This window comes from Stigmatopora nigra, chromosome 10 (assembly GCF_051989575.1).
Source record: "Stigmatopora nigra isolate UIUO_SnigA chromosome 10, RoL_Snig_1.1, whole genome shotgun sequence".
NCBI classification, from domain to species: domain Eukaryota; kingdom Metazoa; phylum Chordata; class Actinopteri; order Syngnathiformes; family Syngnathidae; genus Stigmatopora; species Stigmatopora nigra.
The window spans coordinates 1,302,312-1,324,097 of NC_135517.1; the positions used below are offsets into that span (position 1 = coordinate 1,302,312).

The 21,786-nt window shown below is 34.3% G+C and overlaps 1 protein-coding gene across 1 annotated transcript in view; it reads left to right on the forward strand.

The window, feature by feature from the left end:
* cdh22 (cadherin 22) overlaps positions 1-21,786 on the forward strand; it is a 150,418-nt gene that overhangs the window by 123,995 nt on the left and 4,637 nt on the right. The window contains exons 13-18 of the mRNA XM_077725839.1: positions 1,292-1,548; positions 6,033-6,169; positions 11,588-11,709; positions 15,638-15,755; positions 20,053-20,202; positions 21,586-21,687. Coding sequence (XP_077581965.1) covers positions 1,292-1,548; positions 6,033-6,169; positions 11,588-11,709; positions 15,638-15,755; positions 20,053-20,202; positions 21,586-21,687 — 886 coding nt within the window. The remainder of the gene's footprint in view (positions 1-1,291; positions 1,549-6,032; positions 6,170-11,587; positions 11,710-15,637; positions 15,756-20,052; positions 20,203-21,585; positions 21,688-21,786) is intronic.

Sequence of the window (21,786 nt, forward strand, 5' to 3'; positions counted from 1 at the left end):
AGACTGTATTTTATAACTTGAAGCGACCAATCTCTTTTAAATAGGAGGTGGGGAGTGAAATATATTTTTTTATTAGCTGCCGTATCTCCCAGGTCAAATAGATTGGACATCCAGGACAGTCAATGTTAGATGAAGATAAAGATTTTCAAAGTTTTTCACTAGAAGCGACCAATCCCTTTGAAATAGACGGTTTGGAGTGAATATAATATTTGTTCACTTGCTGCCAACTCTCCCACAACAAATTGATTGGACATCTAGGATAGTTAATGGTAGATAATGTATTAAAAATGTGCTCCGTTAAAGACTGTGTTAATCACTAAAAGCGACCAATCCCTTTGAAATAGGAGTTTAGGAGTGTATAAAATATCTTCTCATTTGCTGCCAACTCTCCCACGTCAAATAGATTGGACTTCTAGTGCCATCCAAGGTTGATAGAGTTAAAATTGTGCTCTGGTAAAGATAAAAATGATGTGTTTTTCACTAGAAGCGACCAATCCCTTTGAAATAGGTTGGGAGTGAAAAAATATCTGTTCACTTGCTGACAACTCTCCCAGGTCAAATAGATTGGACATCTAGCTCAGTCAATGGTAGATAATTAGTTAAAATTGTGCTCTGGTCAAGATCCAGCCAATCTTTTTATCACTAGAAGCGACCAATCCCTTAAAAATGAGAGGTTGGGAGTGATTTAAATATTTTTTCACCTGCTTTCAGCTCTCCCACTTGACATAGATTGGACATCTAGCACAGTCAATGGTAGAAAATGAATTAAAAATATGTTCTTCCTTCAGTAAAGATACAGCTAATGTGTTTATCATCAGAAGCGACCAATCCCTTTGAAATAGGAGGTTGGGAGTGAATTAAATGTTCATTTGCTTCAAATAGATTGGACATGTCTTGTAAATTATAGCAATACATACAACTGTGTATGCAGCAATGTACTATTCAAACAAAAACAAGAATTTTAAGTCTTTTTTCCCCCAAAAAATTCAAATGGTAATCCCAAAAAAATGTTCTCATAACTCGTGTCCAATTTCCATGCTTCACAATCCATTTCTCTTTGAGTATAAACAAAAATAGCAGAGGATGTTGTCCCATCTTTATCAAAAATGATCTAATATTCCATGTGGGAAATGGCATTCACCATTATTGTTTGTCTTTCATAAAAAGTGACAGCGGCGTGACACTTTTTTGGTTCAATAACTTCCTAATGAGGCTTTTCGGCAGCCACAACTTGTTTTATTTTGTTGTCTTTGTATGTTTATTTATTTTTATCTATTTTTTTTCTTGGCAGCCGCTGGATTTTGAGACAAAACGTACACACAATGTGGTGGTGGAGGCCGTTAATAAGCACGTGGACCCTCGTTTTGTGGACTTGGGAACTTTTCGGGATCAAACCATCGTACGGGTCAGCGTGTCGGACGTGGACGAGCCACCGCTCTTCCAACCGGTCGCCGGCGCCATCCTGGAAGTGCAGGAGGACGCCAAAGTGGGGGCGCTGGTTGGAGTCGTTTCTGCAAGGGATCCGGATGTCAAGAATAAGCCAATCAGGTAAGAGGGGCGGGATTTAATTTGTTGATGGCAAATAAACAGGCAAATAAATAATTATTGAATAATAACAAAGTTATGGATAAATTAGGTGTCAAAAACATAAATTAGTAAGGAATTAAACAAATTAATTGATTTGTGAGATTTTTATTATTGGGCTTTTGTTTTTAAAATAGAAAAGAAATAAGGGGCTGTTTAAGGCTTTTTAAAGGTATTTATTAAGGCATTTTTAATAAGGGGAAACTAAATGTGATTTTTAAATTTGAATGATGATATTTTGGATATTAAGAAAGGGTTGGCGGTTGATATTCTTTTATTCTTTTATTGTCATTAAAGAGGTTTACAAAATATATTTATTTTAGATGTATAATGAGATTTAAAGCTTTCACTACAAAGTGCACTAACGACAACACTAAATAAACAGGCATATAAATAATTATTAAATATTAACGAAGTGATGAATAAATTGGTAGTCAACAACATAGGTAAGTAAGAAATTACACAAATAAATAGATTTTTGAAATTTTTATTATTGGGTTTACGTTTTTAAAATAGAACAGAAATAAGAGATTGTTTTAGTCTTTTTTAAATGTATTTATTAAGGACATTTAAAATAAAGGGGTAAAATGTTTCTAAATATTTAATTTAAACTAAATTAATAAAAGTAAAAATAGGGAAAATTTAATGTAATTTTTTTTGCCTTTTTTAATGTATATGATAATATTTTAGGTATTAAGATGACATGCACAAAATAAAAAATAAAAAAATATTAGCTTTCTGTCTTCTAAATTGTAGTTAAATATGTTTTGTGGGTTTTCTGTGGGTACACCGATTTAGGGTGTTCCCCGCCTCTGGCCTGAAGTCAGCTGGGATGGGCTCCAGCACCCCATGCGACTCTAGGGAGGATAAAACAGTTCAGAAAATGAATTAATTAATATTTAGATGTGTATATATGTATGTATATAGTATATGTGTATAAGTATGTATATAGTATGTGTGTACAAAATAGTAACTTAACATATGCAGCCACCAGTTCTTTATGGGGTTTAGATTTATTTATTTTTTGAATTCCCTGACATCGTCACTTGGGCTCATAATTGTATCCCAATAGATTTTCCCCATGCACAAATAATTACAGAAATAGATCTAATAATCCCCCTTGACAAAAGGCGCCACCAAATATGACGACAATGCAGATAGATTCCCATTTTTTCCCTCTCTTGCTTCCTCCTTAACCACCGTCAACCCCATTTTTACAGGATCCGAATTCACTTAAAAACGGCTTTAAAAAAATCCATAAATCACCACCGGGGGCGACGGATTTCCCCCGGAAGCACGCGACGGACGACACTTTTCTCGTGCGTCCTTTTTATTTCCTCCCCGACGGCGGCGGCGGCGCCGCGCGAGAGCGTATCGGGGAGTCATCTCCCGTAGCGAGGTCTCGACGTCTTGGCGCCGCAAGAGCGATTGCCGACGCGGTGAGTCGATAAGGGCCGAGGCGATGGCGGCGATGGCGGTGGCGGCGGCGCTCGCTCGCGGGGCTCTCGTGCAAATTACCTCCATTAAAAATGTATGAGGCGCACAGGTTCCAGGTGTAATAAAGTACAACACACTAGCGGCGTTGTCGTTTGTGTGTGGGTGGGTGTGTGGGTATGTTACATGAGTGCATTGGCAAATGAATGGGTGATTAAGTAGAAGGGAGAGTTGGCTAAAAGCCAGTGATTCGGGTAAGTTGGCTAGCTCATGGGCTCACACACAAATGTGTGAACACATTTACATGCATGTATATAGATGCTCCCCTACTTACGAACAAGTTAGGTTCTGAGTGGTTGTTCATATGTTGGAAGTGTTCGTAAGTTGAAAGGGTTCATAAGTTTAGTGTTCGTAAGTTGAAAGTGTTCATAAGTTGAAAGTGTTCATAAGTTGAGTGTTCATAAGTTGAGTGTTCATAAGTTGAGTGTTCATAAGTTGAGTGTTCATAAGTTGAAATGGTTTATAAGTTGAAATGGTTCAAAAGTTGAAAGTGTTCATAAGTTGAAAGGGTTCATACGTTGAAAGTGTTCATAAGTTGAGTGTTCATAGGTTAAGTGTTCATAAGTTAAAAATGTTCATAGGTTGAGTGTTCATAAGTTGAGTGTTCATAAGTTGAGTGTTCATAAGTTGAGTGTTCATAAGTTGAGTGTTCATAAGTTGAGTGTTCATAAGTTGAGTGTTCATAAGTTGAGTGTTCATAAGTTGTGTTCATAAGTTGAAAGTAATCTTTAGTTAAAAGTAATCATAAGTTGAAAGTAATCATAACTTTAAAGTGTTCATAAGTTGAGTGTTCATAAGTTGAGTGTTCATAAGTGGAGTGTTCATAAGTGGAGTGTTCATAAGTGGAGTGTTCATAAGTGGAGTGTTCATAAGTGGAGTGTTCATAAGTGGAGTGTTCATAAGTGGAGTGTTCATAAGTGGAGTGTTCATAAGTGGAGTGTTCATAAGTGGAGTGTTCATAAGTGGAGTGTTCATGAGTGGAGTGTTCATGAGTGGAGTGTTCATGAGTGGAGTGTTCATGAGTGGAGTGTTCATGAGTGGAGTGTTCATAAGTTGAAAGTGTTCATAAGTTGAAAGTGTTCATAAGTTGAAAGTGTTCATAAGTTGAAAGTGTTCATAAGTTGAAAGTGTTCATAAGTTGAAAGTGTTCATAAGTTAAAGGTGTTCATAAGTTAAAGGTGTTCATAAGTTGAAAGTGTTCATAAGTTAAGTGTTCATAAGTTAAGTGTTCGTAAGTTAAGTGTTCGTAAGTTAAGTGTTCGTAAGTTGAAAGTGTTCGTAAGTTGAAAGTGTCCATAAGTTGAAATAGTTCAAATTGAAGTTGATTCAGTGCTATATTTTGGATAATAATTTATCTTTAAGGCCTATATAAGTTAATTGAAGGTTCATATAAGTACATTTGTTTGTACTTAAAAAACATTTAACACCAGATATTTAATGATACAAACAAAAAATGTTCTTTGTACACTGGAGATATACGTCACACACTTTTGCACTGCAGAGGAAGGTAAATATACTGGTTGAGCTGAGTTCTCACAGCGCCAGGCGTCGGTATTAGCGACAAAATCCAACATTTTTTGACATAAACGCCATTTGCAGACATGTTCGTATGTACCGTTTGCTCATAAGTTGAATGTTCGTAAGTAGGGGAGCGTCTGTATATACACACACACACAAGCACACACATACACGTGCACACGAAAAACTCTAAAATGCACCCGAGTAAAAAGCGGAAAAAAAGAAACACAAAGAGTGGCAGGATTTATTGCTAGCCTTCCCGGGTGCTTTGCCACTCGCGTGAAAACGGCTAAAAGCATGGCGTGTGTATTCCGGCAGGTAAATCAAACAGCTGGCAGGCAGCTGCGACTGTCAAAAAAATGATCCCGGAGGGACGGCGAGGATGGGGAAAGAGACGGCTGTCACATTTTCAGAGCGTAAATCCTTGTTTATAGATGGGGGGGGGGTAGTTTGGGTGTAGGGTGGCGTGGGGGGGACAAGAGGCTTTTATCGGAAGGAATGAGGTTTGTTTTGGGGAAAGATGGAGGGGTTTTGGTGGAAAAATGGGGACGTTTTTGGGTAAAAAGTGATTGTGAAAGGGAGGTGGGTTGATAAGGGTGGAGATTTGACCAAATGTTATTGTGATTATTATTATTTTTGTGGCCACTGTTAGCCCATGTCGCAGAGTATGTGTTGTGGTAGTTAGTAAGTAGGATTTTTTAAAATATTTTTTTATTGGAAGTTCTTTTTGATGGCAAGAGATGTCCAATTCTTGTAGTTATTGGGTGTCTATTGCCATTTATGGCAGTTAAAGAGTTAAAATATATGAGATTACCATTCAAAAGAAATATAACTCTAATATAACTAATTTAAGGGCACATTTTTCCATGTATTATTATAAGGGAACACTTTTCTCCATTACATGTTTTAACATTATTATTTTTAAATGGATAATAAAATAATTACATACATTTTCTTATTTTTTAAATTATTTCCAGATTTTGTTTACATGAATTTCTTGAATTTTACAATTTTCTGGTATTATTAAATTAATTTTCTGGCATTTTTAAATTATTTTTTGGTATTTTTAAATTATTTTTTTGTTATTTTAAAATAAATTTTCTGGCATTTTTAAATTATTTTTTGGTATTTTTAAATTAATTTTTTGTTATTTTAAAATAAATTTTCTGGTATTTTTAAGTTAATTTTCTGGTATTTTTAAATTAATTTTATGGTATTTTTAAATTAATTTTCTGGTATTTTTAAATTAATTTTCTGGTACTTTCGAATTAATTTTCTGGTATATTTAAATTAATTCTCCAGTATTTTTAAATTAATTTTCAGTTTATTATTTTCTAATAATTCTCTTATTTTTTTAAATTAATTTTCCCATTTTTTTGTGTAAATTAAAGTTCTTAATATTTTTTTTCTTAATTTATTTTTCTCTTATTTTTCAGGTTCTCAATTGATAGGGCCACCGATCAGGACATGATCTTCCACATTGATCCAAATTCGGGTGCCATCATGCTGGACAAAATTTTGGACCGTGAAACTGCCGGCTGGCATAACATTACCGTAAAGGCTGAAGAAAAAGGTAAGCAAGTTTTTATTTTTGGTCAAATTTGTCTTAAAAGCTATTTATTTTAAGCTATTTCTTCATCAGGGGCTACATTGTAGATAAATACATAAATAATATGTTATTCTGTTCCCATTTAAGGATTTTTTTGCGATAATTTTGACCAAAAAACTCAAAAAATAATGCTAATTTTTCTCTATTATGCTGTCTTATTTTTAAAAAAACTTGAATTTTTACGTTTATTTGCAAAAATAAATGCGTTAAAGGTTAAAATGTAACAAAACAGTATATTTTACATTCACTTTTTAATGTAATTTTTATTCAACTTTTACCCAAGACTGAGGCAAAATTAAAAGTACGATGATTGCGGTTATTATGTGGCGACCTTTAAAAAAAGCGTCCAAAATGTCATCTTTCCATGTCAGCGTAATTATTCCTGCAGGGTAGGGTTTTTTTTTTTTACTCGTTTTTTTAACGTTTCTATTTATGTTGTAATTAATCTGTTCTCACCCTCTGAAATAAATCCACCTAAAATAGGATATTATAATGGAAAAAACATGTTTTAATTCACCACCTATGCTCACAAAGTAACAGGTAGTGGCTAACGGCGGTTCGCTACACTATGTAGCATAACATAAACTTTACATTTAAGTTAAATGAAGTTTTCTTACTATACACATTTGTAGCAATAGTTATTTTGCGTGTATGAATGCATGTTAGAAAAATAATGGTTTATTATGATATAAGTTATTTTTAAAAGTGAACATTATCAGTAGAAAATATGGTTAATCAAAATTAAATAAATTAATAAAAGAAAATTAATGTAAAAAATAAGAACATTGTTCGAAAAAAAATCTGAAAAAGAATTTAAAAAATAGGCAAATTCATTTAAAAAATAATAGTATTATAATGTAAATGAGTTAAAAAATATATCAGTAGAAAATATAAGTGATTGAAAATAAAATAAGTGTAAAGTAAAAGGAAATGTATTTGAAAAATAAGAAAATTAATTTAAAAAAATAAGGAAATTATTTTAAAATTAAGGAAATTACTCTAAAAATTAAAAACATTTATTTAAAAATAAAAAAATATCAAAAAATTATAACATTAATTTCAAAATAAGAAAACTAATTTAAAAAATAATATTAATTAAAAAAAAAGAAAACTAATTAAAAAAATAATAATAGGCATTTAAAAATGAGAAATCTTATTTAAAAAAATAATAATATTCATTTAAAAATAAGAAATCTAATTTAAAAAATCATAATATTCATCTAAAAATAAGATAACTAATTTAAAAAATAATAATAGTCATTTAAAAATAAGACAACTAATTTAAAAAATAATAATATTCATCTAAAAATAAGAAAACTAATTTCAAAAATAATAATATTCATTTAAAAATAAAACCTGTCTACATTAACCGCGATAATCGAGGTATTACTGTACTCTAGTTTTACTTTCCAATCCAGGTTGAATAGTTTTGTCTCCGTGTGTTTCGCCATTGACAACATTTGGCCTAATTTGGTCCGCCATCGCCGTCCTCGCCTTCCCCAAAACAAAAAATTCCCACCCTAAGAAAAAATCCAAACAAACCCCAAGTAGATTACCATAACGTCCTTTTTTAAAACAGCAGATGCTCTCAGGTCGAGTCGTCTAAGGACGTTGTTAAAACCACCTCGCCAGCAGCGTGACCTTTAATTACGCCGCTCGTCCTTGCGCGACCTTTGAACTTTTGCTACAGCCGCTATTGGACAAGTGACAAGCTCTTGGCCCCGTTTCTTAAACCCCGGGATTAACCCAGACTAGGAAAGTGCAAAACGCACACTAAATGTCAGCCTAGCAGCGCCCGACGGCTCATTTTCTATGTTGGAATTCGTCCAATTAAAAGTTCTCCTCACCTTAACTGGCGTTTAACACTTTCCCTAACACGTCAGGCTAAGTTGGACTGACATATAATTTTCTGATAGTGAGAACGATATCACGTAGCGCCAATGTTTTCTTTCGTGTTTAATTTTTTTTTTACCTAGACGGCTCGGTTCACCCCGAGGATAGATGGACGGATACTACAGATGTCGTCGGAAAGTCTTTATCTCTGACGCTGTTGAAGGGAAAAGTAGATTCCCTGCCGCATAAATTGTCTGTCTGGCAAATAAATGTGCACAGTTGGGGGTTTGGCGCCGGGGAAAAACATGATTCTGACCAGTTTTTAAATCCCTGTTACGTAAGAGTTGTGTTTTTTTTTTTGAGGAGTGGGTGGCTTTGTTTGTTATCGAAATAGACAAGAGGAGATAATGGGAAGAAAGGATTTGTTGGAGCGTTTCGCCTTGAAAAATTAAAAAAAAATTAGGGTGGACTTGGGTTAGCAGGAGGGGTAAGGGAACCTGTGGCTCAGGAGGTGTATGTGGTTTGTTTTTGGTGGGTTCGTATGGTTATCCGGTAACCTGTAATATGGAAACATGCTTTATTTTAACAATATATAGTGGTACTTCGACCGTGACCGGACGTTTGGTTGCCGGGACGTTTGGTCGCCGGGATGTTTGGTGGCTGGGACGTTTGGTCGCATCGGACGTTTGGTCGCACCGGACGTTTGGTCGCACCGGACGTTTGGTCGCCCGGAAGATTTGGTCGCCTGGACGTTTGGTCGCCCGGATGTTTGGTCGCCTGGATGTTTGGTCGCACCGGACGTTTGGTGTCACCGGACGTTGGGTTGCACTGGACGTTTGGTCGCACCGGATATTTGGTCGCACCGGATATTTGGTCGCACCGGATATTTGGTCGCACTGGATGTTTGGTCTCACCGGACGTTTGGTCGCCGAGGACGTTTGGTCGCACCGGACGTTTGGTCGCACCGGACGTTTGGTCGCACCGGACGTTTGGTGGCACCGGACGTTTGGTGGCACCGGACGTTTGGTGGCACCGGACGTTTGGTGGCACCGGACGTTTGGTCGCCCCGGACGTTTGGTCGCCCCCGACGTTTGGTCGCCCGGACGTTTGGTAAAAAAATGTAAAAAATCTAATTTTAGTACTATTAAACACATTTTAGTACTATTAAACCACTAGTTATTACTTACTTTGTTAATAGATGGCAAATTAGAACAGATAAAAATGTTTTTCCAATCCAATATCCTCTTTTTGGTGTTTTCCCAGAGGGTTGGAACCAATTAAATGTACTAAATCCAAGTTTCGAAAATTTAATTTTGTAAGTAGAGGTACAAAAAAGTGGACACCAGAATTTTTTTCAAACTAGCTAAAAAAAACCATGAACCTCCTTTAGTGGGTGCCCCAAAAAACCCATAAACAAGGACATCATCTTGTCCTTGAAGAGGGTCACATGGTCCCAATTAACGACTTAATCAGTTTTTTTTATCGTCTAACTTCCGCCGCGTCGAGCTTGGGAAATTCATCCATTGTTTCATCCGTTTTCAACTCTGGAAATTGAAATGTAGAATGTGTAACATGGCTTCTTGATTGGCGCTTTTCATTGGCGCTCTGCGGGGACCGCCACATAATGAGGACTCGGAATTAGCACGACGGGAACGATATCTCGTTCCGCCGTTTTGTTGTCGTTGGCTACAATGCCGCCGCCATATAAAGGGAGAAGAAAAATCAGCTCGCTGATGTGAGGATTGACGCTATTAGCGGAAAGCTAGCGTTCTCGGGAGCCACTGGAGATTGCTTTATATTCGCGGAAATGGCCATTGGCTGGCATATAACAATTACATAAACGAGTTTAATATTGCTGCATTTTAGCCGGCTTTTTAAATGCTTGACATTTTTCCAAACAATTGGTTAGCATGTCGGCTTCATTGTGGGCGGAGCTTTGTATTTTCTCAGTGTTTTTCTTCTTGTTAGTCAGTGAGAAGGGCGGAGAAGTATTATTTACTACTTTTTGTGTGTTATCCTATTGTGAGGACATTTTTGTGCATCGTTTTCAGAGTATTTTGAAGGGAAGACAAAAGTAAACAAACCTTGATAGGTTGTATTTTAAAGTCAGGGTGGAGGCGGGGCTAATAGAGCCAATCTGGGAGAAGAAAGATATTAATATTTCAAAGTAAATTAGAATTATGTTTAGTGTAAGGTTAGATTAAATTTATTTTTGAGTGTATTTGCATTGTAATACAAGTTTATTTATATTTTTTTATGTTATGTTACAAGCGCGTTGCCATGCAAAAAGCTTGACAATATTTATTTTTGTTTTCTTCTGGTAGCAGTGACCGAAATAATCCGGATTAGAGTCGAAATGGGTAAAACAAAACAGATCGGTTTTAGAAAAAAAAAAACACTACAAATAATATTTAAATTTTTTTAAATAAATGGATTAAAAGCCCTGAATATTCCGTTTTTTTATAGATCTAGAACAATGTTTATTTTAGCTTTATTTTAAATATATTTTTAGACTTTTCAGAATGATTGTTTAACTAAAAAAACAGAAAAAAATGATTAAAAATGACAATTTTTGACTTAAAAGAGGGTAAAATCACTAATTTTAATATACATCTATACTCTTCATTTTAATTTTATTCTAAAATAAAAAGTCGGGACTCATGATACTTTCCCGGGCCACACAAAATGATGCGGCGGGGCCAGATTTGGCCCCCGGGCCGCCACTTTGTACACAATTGTACACGATTTGAAATGATCAAAAAACATAGCAGTTTAACAGACTTGAAATGGCAAAATTGGACTTTTGAAGCAAACAATTTAATGTTTTCCTTCAAATTCAATGTGTTAAGTCCCTTTGTTTTCTACTTTTTAAGTACACAAGATTTCTGACAAGTACTTCAACGTTAATAACATAAAAATTACACGTCTTGTTGGCTTTCAACAGCTTTTCCACGTATTTTGAAACAGCAACCATTATATTTTCATTCTTTGAATGCGTAATTACCGCATAGTCAAGTCGCCTAAAAGTTTTTTTGCTATTACCGTCTGGTCAAATAATCATTGGCTGCCACCCTGCTGCTTAAGTTGGATTTGACGTCTACTAATGATGAACTCATTTCAATTCACAGCGTGAGGATGATTGGACGCCGCACGACAGGTGGCTCTTATATTTTACAGTGATGTGCGGCCATCTTGGATAAGGCAGACAAAAGTAGAAAGTCGGAGATACACAAAGTGTTGAGATACACAATAGGAGAGCAATTCTAGCACGCCAGTTTCAAAATAAAATACAAGATGCCACAAGTGTATTCGCGTTATGGGAAATATTTGAAAAATTGTTAAATTTATTCCAGATTAATTTATTCCCATTGATAACCTTACTTTAAAACAATAAAAACCCATTAAAATTACTTTATGTTATAACTTTAATCTCTTATTGTGATAGAAAGTTACATAAAATGACTGCATTTTTTCTCATAACATAATGTAAAATGTCATGTAATATCCTAATTTCTTATGATTTAACCTCCTAATCTGTTCCTTGTGTAGATAACCACACCATGGCGTCGCAGTCGGACGTGAGCATTCGGATTCTGGACGTCAACGATAATCCTCCCGAACTGGCCACGCCCTACGAAGCCTCCATTTGTGAAGACGCCAAGGCGGGGCAGGTAATTACGGCTTGATTTTTGCAGTTTTTGGCCACCGGTCTTCTGGTCCCTTTTGGTGGCCGGTCAAATGGTGACAGAGAGTTTACTGTTGAAACTAGCTCTCAAAATTATATTCATGAGAGAGAGTTTAATATCTAAGTGCTGTTTAATATCAAAGTACTGTTTAATGCCAAAGTACTGTTTAATATCAAAGTTCTGTTTAATGTCAAAGTACTGTTTAATATCAAAGTACTGTGTTTAATATGTAAGAACTGTGTTTAATATCTAAGTACTGTTTAATATCTAAGTACTGTTTAATATCTTAAGTACTGTTGAATATCTAAGTACTGTTTAAAATCTAAGTACTCTTTAATATCTAAGAGAGAGAATTTAATATCTAAGAGAGAGTTTAATATCTCAGTACTGTTTAATATGTAAGTATTGATTAATATCTAAGTACTGTTGAATAGGTAAGTACTGTTTAATATCTAAGTACTGTTTAATATCTAAGTACTGTTTAATATCTAAGTACTGTTTAATATATTATTACTGTTTAATATCTGAGTAGTGTTTAATATCTAAGTAGTGTTTAATATCTAAGTACTCTTTAATATCTAAGTAGTGTTTAATATCTAAGTAGTGTTTAATATCTAAGTAGTGTTTAATATCTGAGTACTGTTTAATATCTAAGTAGTGTTTAATATCTCAGTAGTGTTTAATATCTAACTACTGTTCAATATCTAAGTAGTGTTTAATATCTAAGTAGTGTTTAATATCTAAGTAGTGTTTAATATCTAAGTACTGTTTAATATCTGTGTAGTGTTTAATATCTAACTACTGTTTAATATCTAAGTACTGTTTAATATCTAAGTACTGTTTAATATCTAAGCACTGTTTAATATCTAAGTACTGTTTAATATCTAATTACATTTGACCGGCGACCAAAAGACCGACGACCAAACGTCCAGTCACGATGTTTTTGCATCACATTTATTCAATTTTTCCCATCTAACTCTTCTTTAACAAACCAACTGAATATTTAGCAACGTTAAAAGTCACCACCACGGGAGTGTTAACATTTCCACTCGCTATTGTCGCTGATAAACATTTACAAATCGAGATTATCCAGGTGTCTTTCAACAAAAAAACGCTAAATTGGCCTCCCGTTCCGTTGCACAAAGACTTGAAAAATGCCGCAGCCTTCACGCTGCTTACTGTATTTACTTCACCTAGCGTTGTTTTTGTTGTAGTTTTTTCTGACGCGCTACCAGAACAAGCATGCATTAACCTTCATCTTCATCGTAGAGTTGATTAGACGCCAAAAAAGAACCCTGCCGGCGAGCTTTTCATATAAAAATAGAGGAAGGCGCCAAAGCGGGTGTCTATAGTCACCTGCGAGGGGGAGATGTGAGGAAGCGGGCGTGCGTAGGAAAGGTTATTCACATCAATTTTTACTTGTCTCTTCTGGCTTTTTATGGTGTTGTGGAGAAGGCAGCCGCTGGGATTGAATGAAAATGTCTTTGCCTTTGGGCCGAAAGGCTTTCCGCTGCTTATTTCCCGTCCCTGGGGAATTTGCGGGAAGGGGGTGGGGTGGGCGGAGCCTGCGGGAAAACTATTCTTTTTGCACCTGCCTATTATTATTATTTTCATAGGGAAACGGGGCAGGGGGTCTGCATGATTTAAGATTGGCGTGCGTTGGAAATTCTGAAAATTGCTGTTGCGGTTGACTTGTGGGGGAAGATTTTCAGTGGTAATTCATCTGAGAAGAGGAGTTTGAGATTTTTTTTAAAGAGGCGGCGGGGTGGTTTTCGTGGTTAGTGTGGTGGGCTCGCAGTTTTGAGGTCGAGGGTTCGATTCCTAAGTGGGGTCAGATTGTGTGGAGTTTGGCTGTTGTCCTCCGGAATGGGTGAATGAGTGAATAATTGAGTGAATGGGTGAATGAGTGAATGGGTGAATGAGTGAATGGGTGAATGAGTGAATGGGTGAATGAATGAATGAATGGATGGATGGATGGATGGATGAACGAATGAATGGGTGAAAGAATGAATGGGTGAATGAGTGCATGAATGAATGCATGAATGAATGCATGAATGAAAGAATGAATGAGTGAATGGGTGAGTGAGTGAGTGAGTGGGTGAGTGAATGAATGGATGAATGGATGAATGGATGAATGGATGAATGATGATGAATGAATGAATGAATGAATGAATGAATGAATGAATGAATGAATGAATGAATGAATGAATGAATGAATGAATGAATGAATGAATGAATGAATGGGTTTAAGAGTGAGTTTTTGTTCCATATTTTCTATTTTTATATTAGATGAAATTTTATTCAGCCCGTTTTTTTTCTCCAAAAATTAGATGTAAAAAGTATCTGGGGATTAAAGAAAAATCTCCACTTTTCCCTTTTGTTTGACTTACCAAAATAAGAGCGTAACAATCTGCCACACCAAATCATTTTGTAATCAATCCACCCTCCATTAATTAATCCTTCACTTGAAGCAATAGTCGAACCATTTGATGATCTTTTTTTTTGCTGAAAATGGCCGTTCTTCTCAGTCCATCTGTCGACTGTGAATAACACAAAAAAATGTTTGAAAGCGTTTTTGGTGGCTTTTGTTGAGTGCTGTTCGTCTGAGGCCGAGAGACGTTGGCAGAATTGATTACAGCCCACACAACACCTGCTACATTTCACATCAACGCAAAGCAAATCAACTGTCAAATTGCCTGCGCCGACTTTCCAAACTTTTTCCTGCTGTCCAAGTCGTCGTTCCTCTCTATTGGAGCGCGCCAGTATATGACTTTGTATCGCTTACTTATTACATAACACCATCTGAACTTTTATGTTATTATAAATTGATACATTCTTAGTTTTAGACAGCGTTTTGATTGGAATTTTTGTTGCTCTAATAGCCAGACTTTAAAATAATTGGTTTAATTGTTATGCTAAGTTGACGTATGCTAATTGTTATTCCAGAGAAGTTGCTATGGCTAATTTAGCATTTTTTATGAAGGGAACTACACAGTCACCTATAGAGCCAGCTATTGGTTGTTTTGTTGTTGTTTTTTGTAAATAAATCTTCCAGTGTGGGAGGAGCTTATGTGTTTATGACAATTTAAGCTAAACGGCTACAACTTGACTAGCTAAACTTGTCCAAACTGGGATGGAATAGGAATATAGTAACATGTTGATTATTTTATTCTGAAAGGAACGTTCTCATTTCCTTTTCAACAATACGTTATCAGTTGTTTTTGTGTAGATGTGTTAGCTAAAACCAAAATGCTAATGCTAATTGTTTGTTTTTGTTTGTTTTTTAAATTTCTTTACAAGTATTACCTTTTAAAAAAAGCATGCCAAAATTAAATCATTTTTACACATGTCGCTAGTATCAAAAATCATATTTTCTAATGGCCTTTTTTGACTGACAAAAGTTGGGTTGCCTTTATCTTTAAAAAAAAACAGCTGAGTTCTAAGAAATATCAAGTTTTCACATATATAAAAGTATAATTTGCTGGTAAATTTTCTATATTTTATCAATACATTGGACGTTTTATCCGATAGGGCGCTAGCATGACACTAGAAGTGTATGTTATGCTACCTGCTAGCATACCACTCCCCCTTTGGATGTTTTGAATGAATTTACTATAATGCTTGGAATGCGTGGAGATACTATTTTTTAGAGTAATAGCCATAAATAGCATAATAACTGAAATAAAACTAGCTAATTGAATTTAGCGCATACACAAGGCGCATCGACCAATTGGGCGCATGGATCATTTTAAAGAAAATTTTAGACTATGTAGTGCGCCCTATAGTTGTGGAAATACGGTATATTTCTGGTTTTAGAAAACCGGGACTTTAGGATTGTGTTTTTCCTAATTTAATTGCTGGATTATGGCATTTTCACCTTCATTTTTTGATGTAATACTTGTTTTTTCCTCAGATAATTCACACCATCAGCGTAGTGGACAAAGACGAGCCGCAGACCGGACATCACTTCTACTTCACGCTGGCGCCCGAAGCCTCCGGCAATCAACACTTTGCCCTGTGGGATGTGAAAGGTGAGAAGTTTTTTTATATATATTTTTTTATGAGGACAAAGGAAAACCATCACAAACACACGCTTGTTGTTCGCTAGAATGGCACAAAATGTGTTTTTCATTGAAGGTCAAATTCGCTAAAGAAAGACGCAAATTGAATTATTTTATGTCGTTCTTTGGCATTGGCGGATCTTGGTGTCCAATTTACTTGGAGTGGGAGGGTTGGTAGCGTTTTTGGTGAGATGTTTTGTGGATAATTAATTGTTAGTTGGGTGTTTGTTATTGTTTTTGATAGAAAGTGGATGTTACAGGATTAATATTGGTAATAAGGAAGTTTTTTTCAGATTTTTTTTACTGGATTATTTTTTGAAATTACCGTTAACAAATATTTTCTTCCAAAATTTGGTAGTAAAAGCATGTTAAAAAAATTTTGGGAAGGGTTTTGGTTTGAAAAGGATAGATTCAAAAATTGATCAAATTTTAATGTATAATATAATATGTAATAGTAATAAGGGTATTTATTCAATTTTTTTACTGGATTATTTTTTGAAATTCCAGTTAAAAAAGAATATTTTCTTCCAAAATTTGGTAGCATATCTTTAAATGTTTCAGTTTTTTGATTCAAAAATGTAATCAAATGTAAATGTGTAATATAATATATAATGGTAATAAGGATATTTATTCCAATTTTTTACTGGATTTCTTTTAAAAATTACAGTTAAAAAATTATTCCAACATAAATTTTATATATTTATTTTTAAACATTGCATTTACAATAAAAAAATAAATTAAATAAATATTTTAATTACTTTCAATTTTTAGACTAAAGTCTGGTTAACAAAATATTTTAATATTATTAAATATTTATTGATTTTTAAAAAAATATGTTTTCACTTAAAACTTCAACTAAAAATAAGTTAACTTGATATTTTTTACAGCATCAAATATTCAAAATATTTTTTGACACAAAACAAACATTTTTTTGTTGCACTTATTCATTTTTCTTCAAAAATTCGACTTAGCGCTATCACCGTTAGCCTTTACGCTAAAATATCCCATGCCCCTTATCTTTCCTATCCTCCCTCCATTTTTTTAACAATTTGCAAACTAACATCTCCCCATTAAGCCCCTCCCCCCAGCATCTCGCGTGTAAAAATAGTCGGAAGCGCAACCCGAATGACAACAACAATTCCCTCACCGCCGATGATTGGCACCTGAGGTAAATAACGTCCCAGAGCTTAACATCCGGTGATTGACTTTCGGCCAACTTCAGACGCCCGTGCCTCCATCCTTCGCCCGTTTCCTTTTTAAAAAAAAGGACGGCGGGCAGAGTCCCGATTAGAAGCCGGGACTTAAAGCGACGTGACACGCGGGTAAATCAAGATTGATGTGACACTGGGAAAATGTCACGGGAGCAGCCTGAGCTTTGGGGAAATGTCAGTGTGCCTGCCGGCTGAGCTAGCGCGCCGCGGCCTGACGCTAAACCTGCACAAATGGCCGGGAAGAAGCAACCCCTCGAGAACCCCTCCGGCAGCGTATAAAAACACCCGCACGATAGCCGCTTTCATATGTGCACAATAGGGTTATAATAAAAAATAAATAAAAAATTACAGGACTAAACACCCAGTAAAAAATATTTTTTTAATGGGTGTTTAGTCCTGTAATTTTTTTATTATTGAGGATAATATGATTAAAAACAGTGTTGATTTTACTAGATTAAAAACCCATTATTATTATTTTTTTTATTGGATTAAAAACCCAAATCATTGACCAGATCGAATAAAAAAATTAGAGGACTAAACACCCAGTAAAAAAAACATTTTTGAAAATTAATGAATAGGTGTTATTGATTATTGATATATGAATGCATATTTTAGCGTGTAAAGCGCATAAAACTGATTTTTTTAATGTAAACAAAAGAGCAGTGCAGACTAAAATTTACTTTTTTACGCTTTTAAACTTCAAAAAGTAAGTAAATATTAATGATAAATATATAAATGATCTCAGGAAGTATATTAGTATTTTGAACGGATCTTCGAAAAAAAACAATATATAATATAGTAAAAAACATATCTTAAAGTATATTTGTCATCTTTCCTTTTTAAATGAAAACAAATTTAATGTTTATTTTTGATTTTAATATTATATAGTATTAGTATTTTTCTATTATTTTATTATATAGTATTAGTATTTTTTATTATTAAATAGTATTAGTATTTTTTATTATTACTTAATATTAGTATTTTTATTATTATTTAATATTAGTATTTTTTATTATTATATGGTATCAGTATTTTTTATTATTATATAGAATTTGTATATTTTTATTATTTTATTATTATATAGTATTAGTATTTTTGTATTATTTTATTATTATATATTAGTGGTATTTTTATTATTTAATATTTATTTATTTATAACCTATTTATTTAAGTTTAAAATGTTTTTTTTCTGTCTGTATTCTCACCCTCTTGCTACTATAACAATAACATTTCCCGAACACTAGATGACAAAAGTTACCCAATTTAATCTAATCTAATCTAAGTCATCCGCCAGAAAATAATGCAAAAACAAATAAAATATTCGTATATACAAATAAAAAACATGTTTTTATATGTAACCATAAATCAAGACAACCAAATAGTTAAACTCACAATAATACTACCATAATACAAACTCACAATAATACTACAATAATACAAACAACATTCCACAACCCTAATTTAAAAAAAAAACAATTCAGTTATCTTTTACTTTGTTGATTTATTGTCTTCCTCTGTTTATTATCAAGTAGGAAATTGCTTTTGGTGTTTTTATGACCCACCAAATATTAACCATCCAACATTAATATTCCGGCTGGTTTATGAGTTTGATAAAACAAAAAAAATATATTTATGACTAAATTCCAGGTCATTTTTTTCCGTTAGTCAGTTTATTCCAATTTGATACAAAAATGGTGTTGAGTTTATGACCCTCTAGTAAACGTCCATTAGTTTTCCTCCATGTTGGCGTGACACGTTGCGCATGTGAGCGATTAAAAGTTTACATAAAGGTCGCTCACCGCGGCGACCCACGCGCACGTTTGTTGATGTTGTACGTGTGTAGCGGGCGGCGGTAGGTAATCAAAAAAAAAAAAACACCCTCGCCGCAGAGAGTGGGGGAAAAAAATTGTACGTGGGTTTTACAAGCCTCCCACCCGTTCTGGTTATTGGCCTCTCCCGTGTCTCATCTGGCGGACACGTTTGTCAACCTGTCAAATTCAATCTGTCGTCTTCGCCGAGGTTGTGAGGGAAAGACGACATTAGCTCACGGCGAGAATGGCGGTCGGGAAAAAAAATGGTGGTTTAATTCGATTAAGTCATTTTTTAAATGGTGTTGGGGTTAGAAATGGGGTTGTTTATTAAGGATGAATGTGTTTAGTTGTTGACCTATTTGGTGTAGAGTGGTTGTGCCCTATAGGTTGCAGGTTAAATTATATGATATTTGATTAGATAATTTTATTTTATCATGTATTTGGGAGATTTCACTGTAAGAATAGCAACAAGGTGAGAATACAGACACAGAAAAATATATTTTAGACGTAAATAAATAGGTAGTAAATTAGTTAATAAATAAATAAGCATGTTGCATGAAAAATATTTGTGTATGTATATGTTTGTGTGTTTATATGTATATGTATATATGTGTATATGTATACATGTGTATATGTATATACGTGTATATGTATATATGTATACATGTGTATATGTATACATGTGGATATGTATACATGTGTATATGTATGTGTGTATGTGTATATGTGTATATATATATATATATATATATATATATATATATATATATATATATATATATATATATATATATATATATATGTGTGTGTGTATATGTGTATATATGTTTATATATACATATGTATATATGTATGTGTGTGTATATATGTATTTGTATATATGTATATGTATATATGTATATATGTATATATGTTTATATGTGTATATGTATATACGTGTATATATGTATATATGTGTATGTGTATATGTATATATGTGTATGTGTATATATGTGTATATACACGTATATATACATATATATGTATGTGAATGTGTATATATGTATATATGTGTATATACACATGTATACGTATATATGCATATGTGTATTGTCGAGGTACCACATATTTACATATATATATATATATTTTTTTAATAAATAAGAGTAACCCTACTTTGCGTTTCTTCCTTTATGGCGGCCATGTCTGTTCTACATTAACCGCGCTATTCGAGGTATAACTGTTTTGGTTTTATTCCCCATTCAGACACCACTGCCGGCATCCGAATGGAGCGATCCGGCTTCAACCGCCACGAGCAAAACGTGTACTTCCTTCCCATACTAGTGGTGGACAGCGGGCCGCCATCTCTGAGCTCCACGGGGACCTTGACCATTCACATCTGCGGTTGTGACACAGGTGAGCGCCATTAGCAGCAATCAGCATCACCCAAAGGTCAGCCGTCGTCTTCGTCACCCCCCCAAAACAAAGCCACCGTATTTTCCACAACGATACTCTTGCGACCTATCATTTTTTTTCCCCCATTCTGACCACCTACAGCCTATTATGTTGTTTTTTTAAAGGTATAGTCACCTGAAATCCTTTTGCGTAATGACTTTAATGCTTACATTAAACAAAAAACAATAGTAAATGTCTAAATTTCCTGTAAAAACAACCCTCCTTAATGCACTTAAGTCGTTAGAAAGACATATAACATGATTATGATGTATTTTACGGACAATAAGGCGCCCTTTTCACCTTTCCAGAGTAAAGGAATATAGCATATACAATATGTACTGTAGTTTGTATTGGCTTGCGAATAATATTCAAGTCTAAGATATATTTTTTTTGCTCTCTGAGTACTGAAAACTTATTATGTTGTTTTTTTAGGGGTATAGTTATCGGAAATAATGTTGCCCAATTGCTTTAATGCTTAGAAGAAAGAAAAATGTTGGTAATGTTGGTTAGACGTTAGAAAAACAGATAAAACATGTTATTTTCGTAAATTAGGCTAGCACTAATCATTAGGTGTATTTTTTCCTGGACATTAAGTCGTACATGTCACAGAAAGTATGTTTTTTTTTCTATTTTAACGGAATTTGATTTAGGCAAAAATTCGGGGTACGTCCAATAATTTTTGATAGAGAAAGCTCATAAACATGTTTTAAAATGGCGTACTTAGAAATTTAAAAGTAAGAAAAAACAAAAATGTTTGCGTTTTTGGGTCATTTCAAGATTCTAGTGCAAAAAGTCTTAGAATTATTTGACCAAAATTGTTACCGTAAAAGTATGCATTATTGATAAATAACACGATAAATTTCACATCTTTCGGTTAATAATTTATTTTAATAAATTTGCCAAAAAACAAAAGTTGCTGTGCAATATAAAATAAATACAATAATATCTTTGATCTTTTAGTGGGTCGGCTTAATGTTATCCTGCATCTCTTTTTGCATTCATGCTCTATTTTAAGGCCTTTTTTTGTTGCTAACATGCTAAAAACATGTTTCCTCATCATCCTCTTCTTCTCCTGAGCATTAGTCTGGAACTTGCGTTCATCTCGCAACAGCGCCCCCATTTTCTGTGGTGGTGAGATGATGCAATTGCAGTTTACATTATAATATTTTATTCATGTTTAATAATATTTTACGATATTTATCATTTAATGCTTATCTATACTTACAGGTTCGTGGAGACTCATTCAAAGAGCCACTTATAGCTCACAAGCCATAGGTTTAATACCCCTGGACATTGTTTAATAATGAAACTACAATTTTTTCTTCATTTTTTGTTTTTATTCAGATGGATCCATCCAGTCTTGCAGCGCTACCGCTTACGTAATTAGCGCAGCTCTTAGCCCTGGGGCGCTAATCGCACTGCTGGTGTGCATGCTTATCCTTATAGGTAAGTCACTGGTGTCGAACCCGAGGCCGGGGGGCCAGTTTTGGTCCCTCAGTGTCTCTTCATGCGGCCCAAAAAAGTAAAGATGACAAGTGCTTGTAT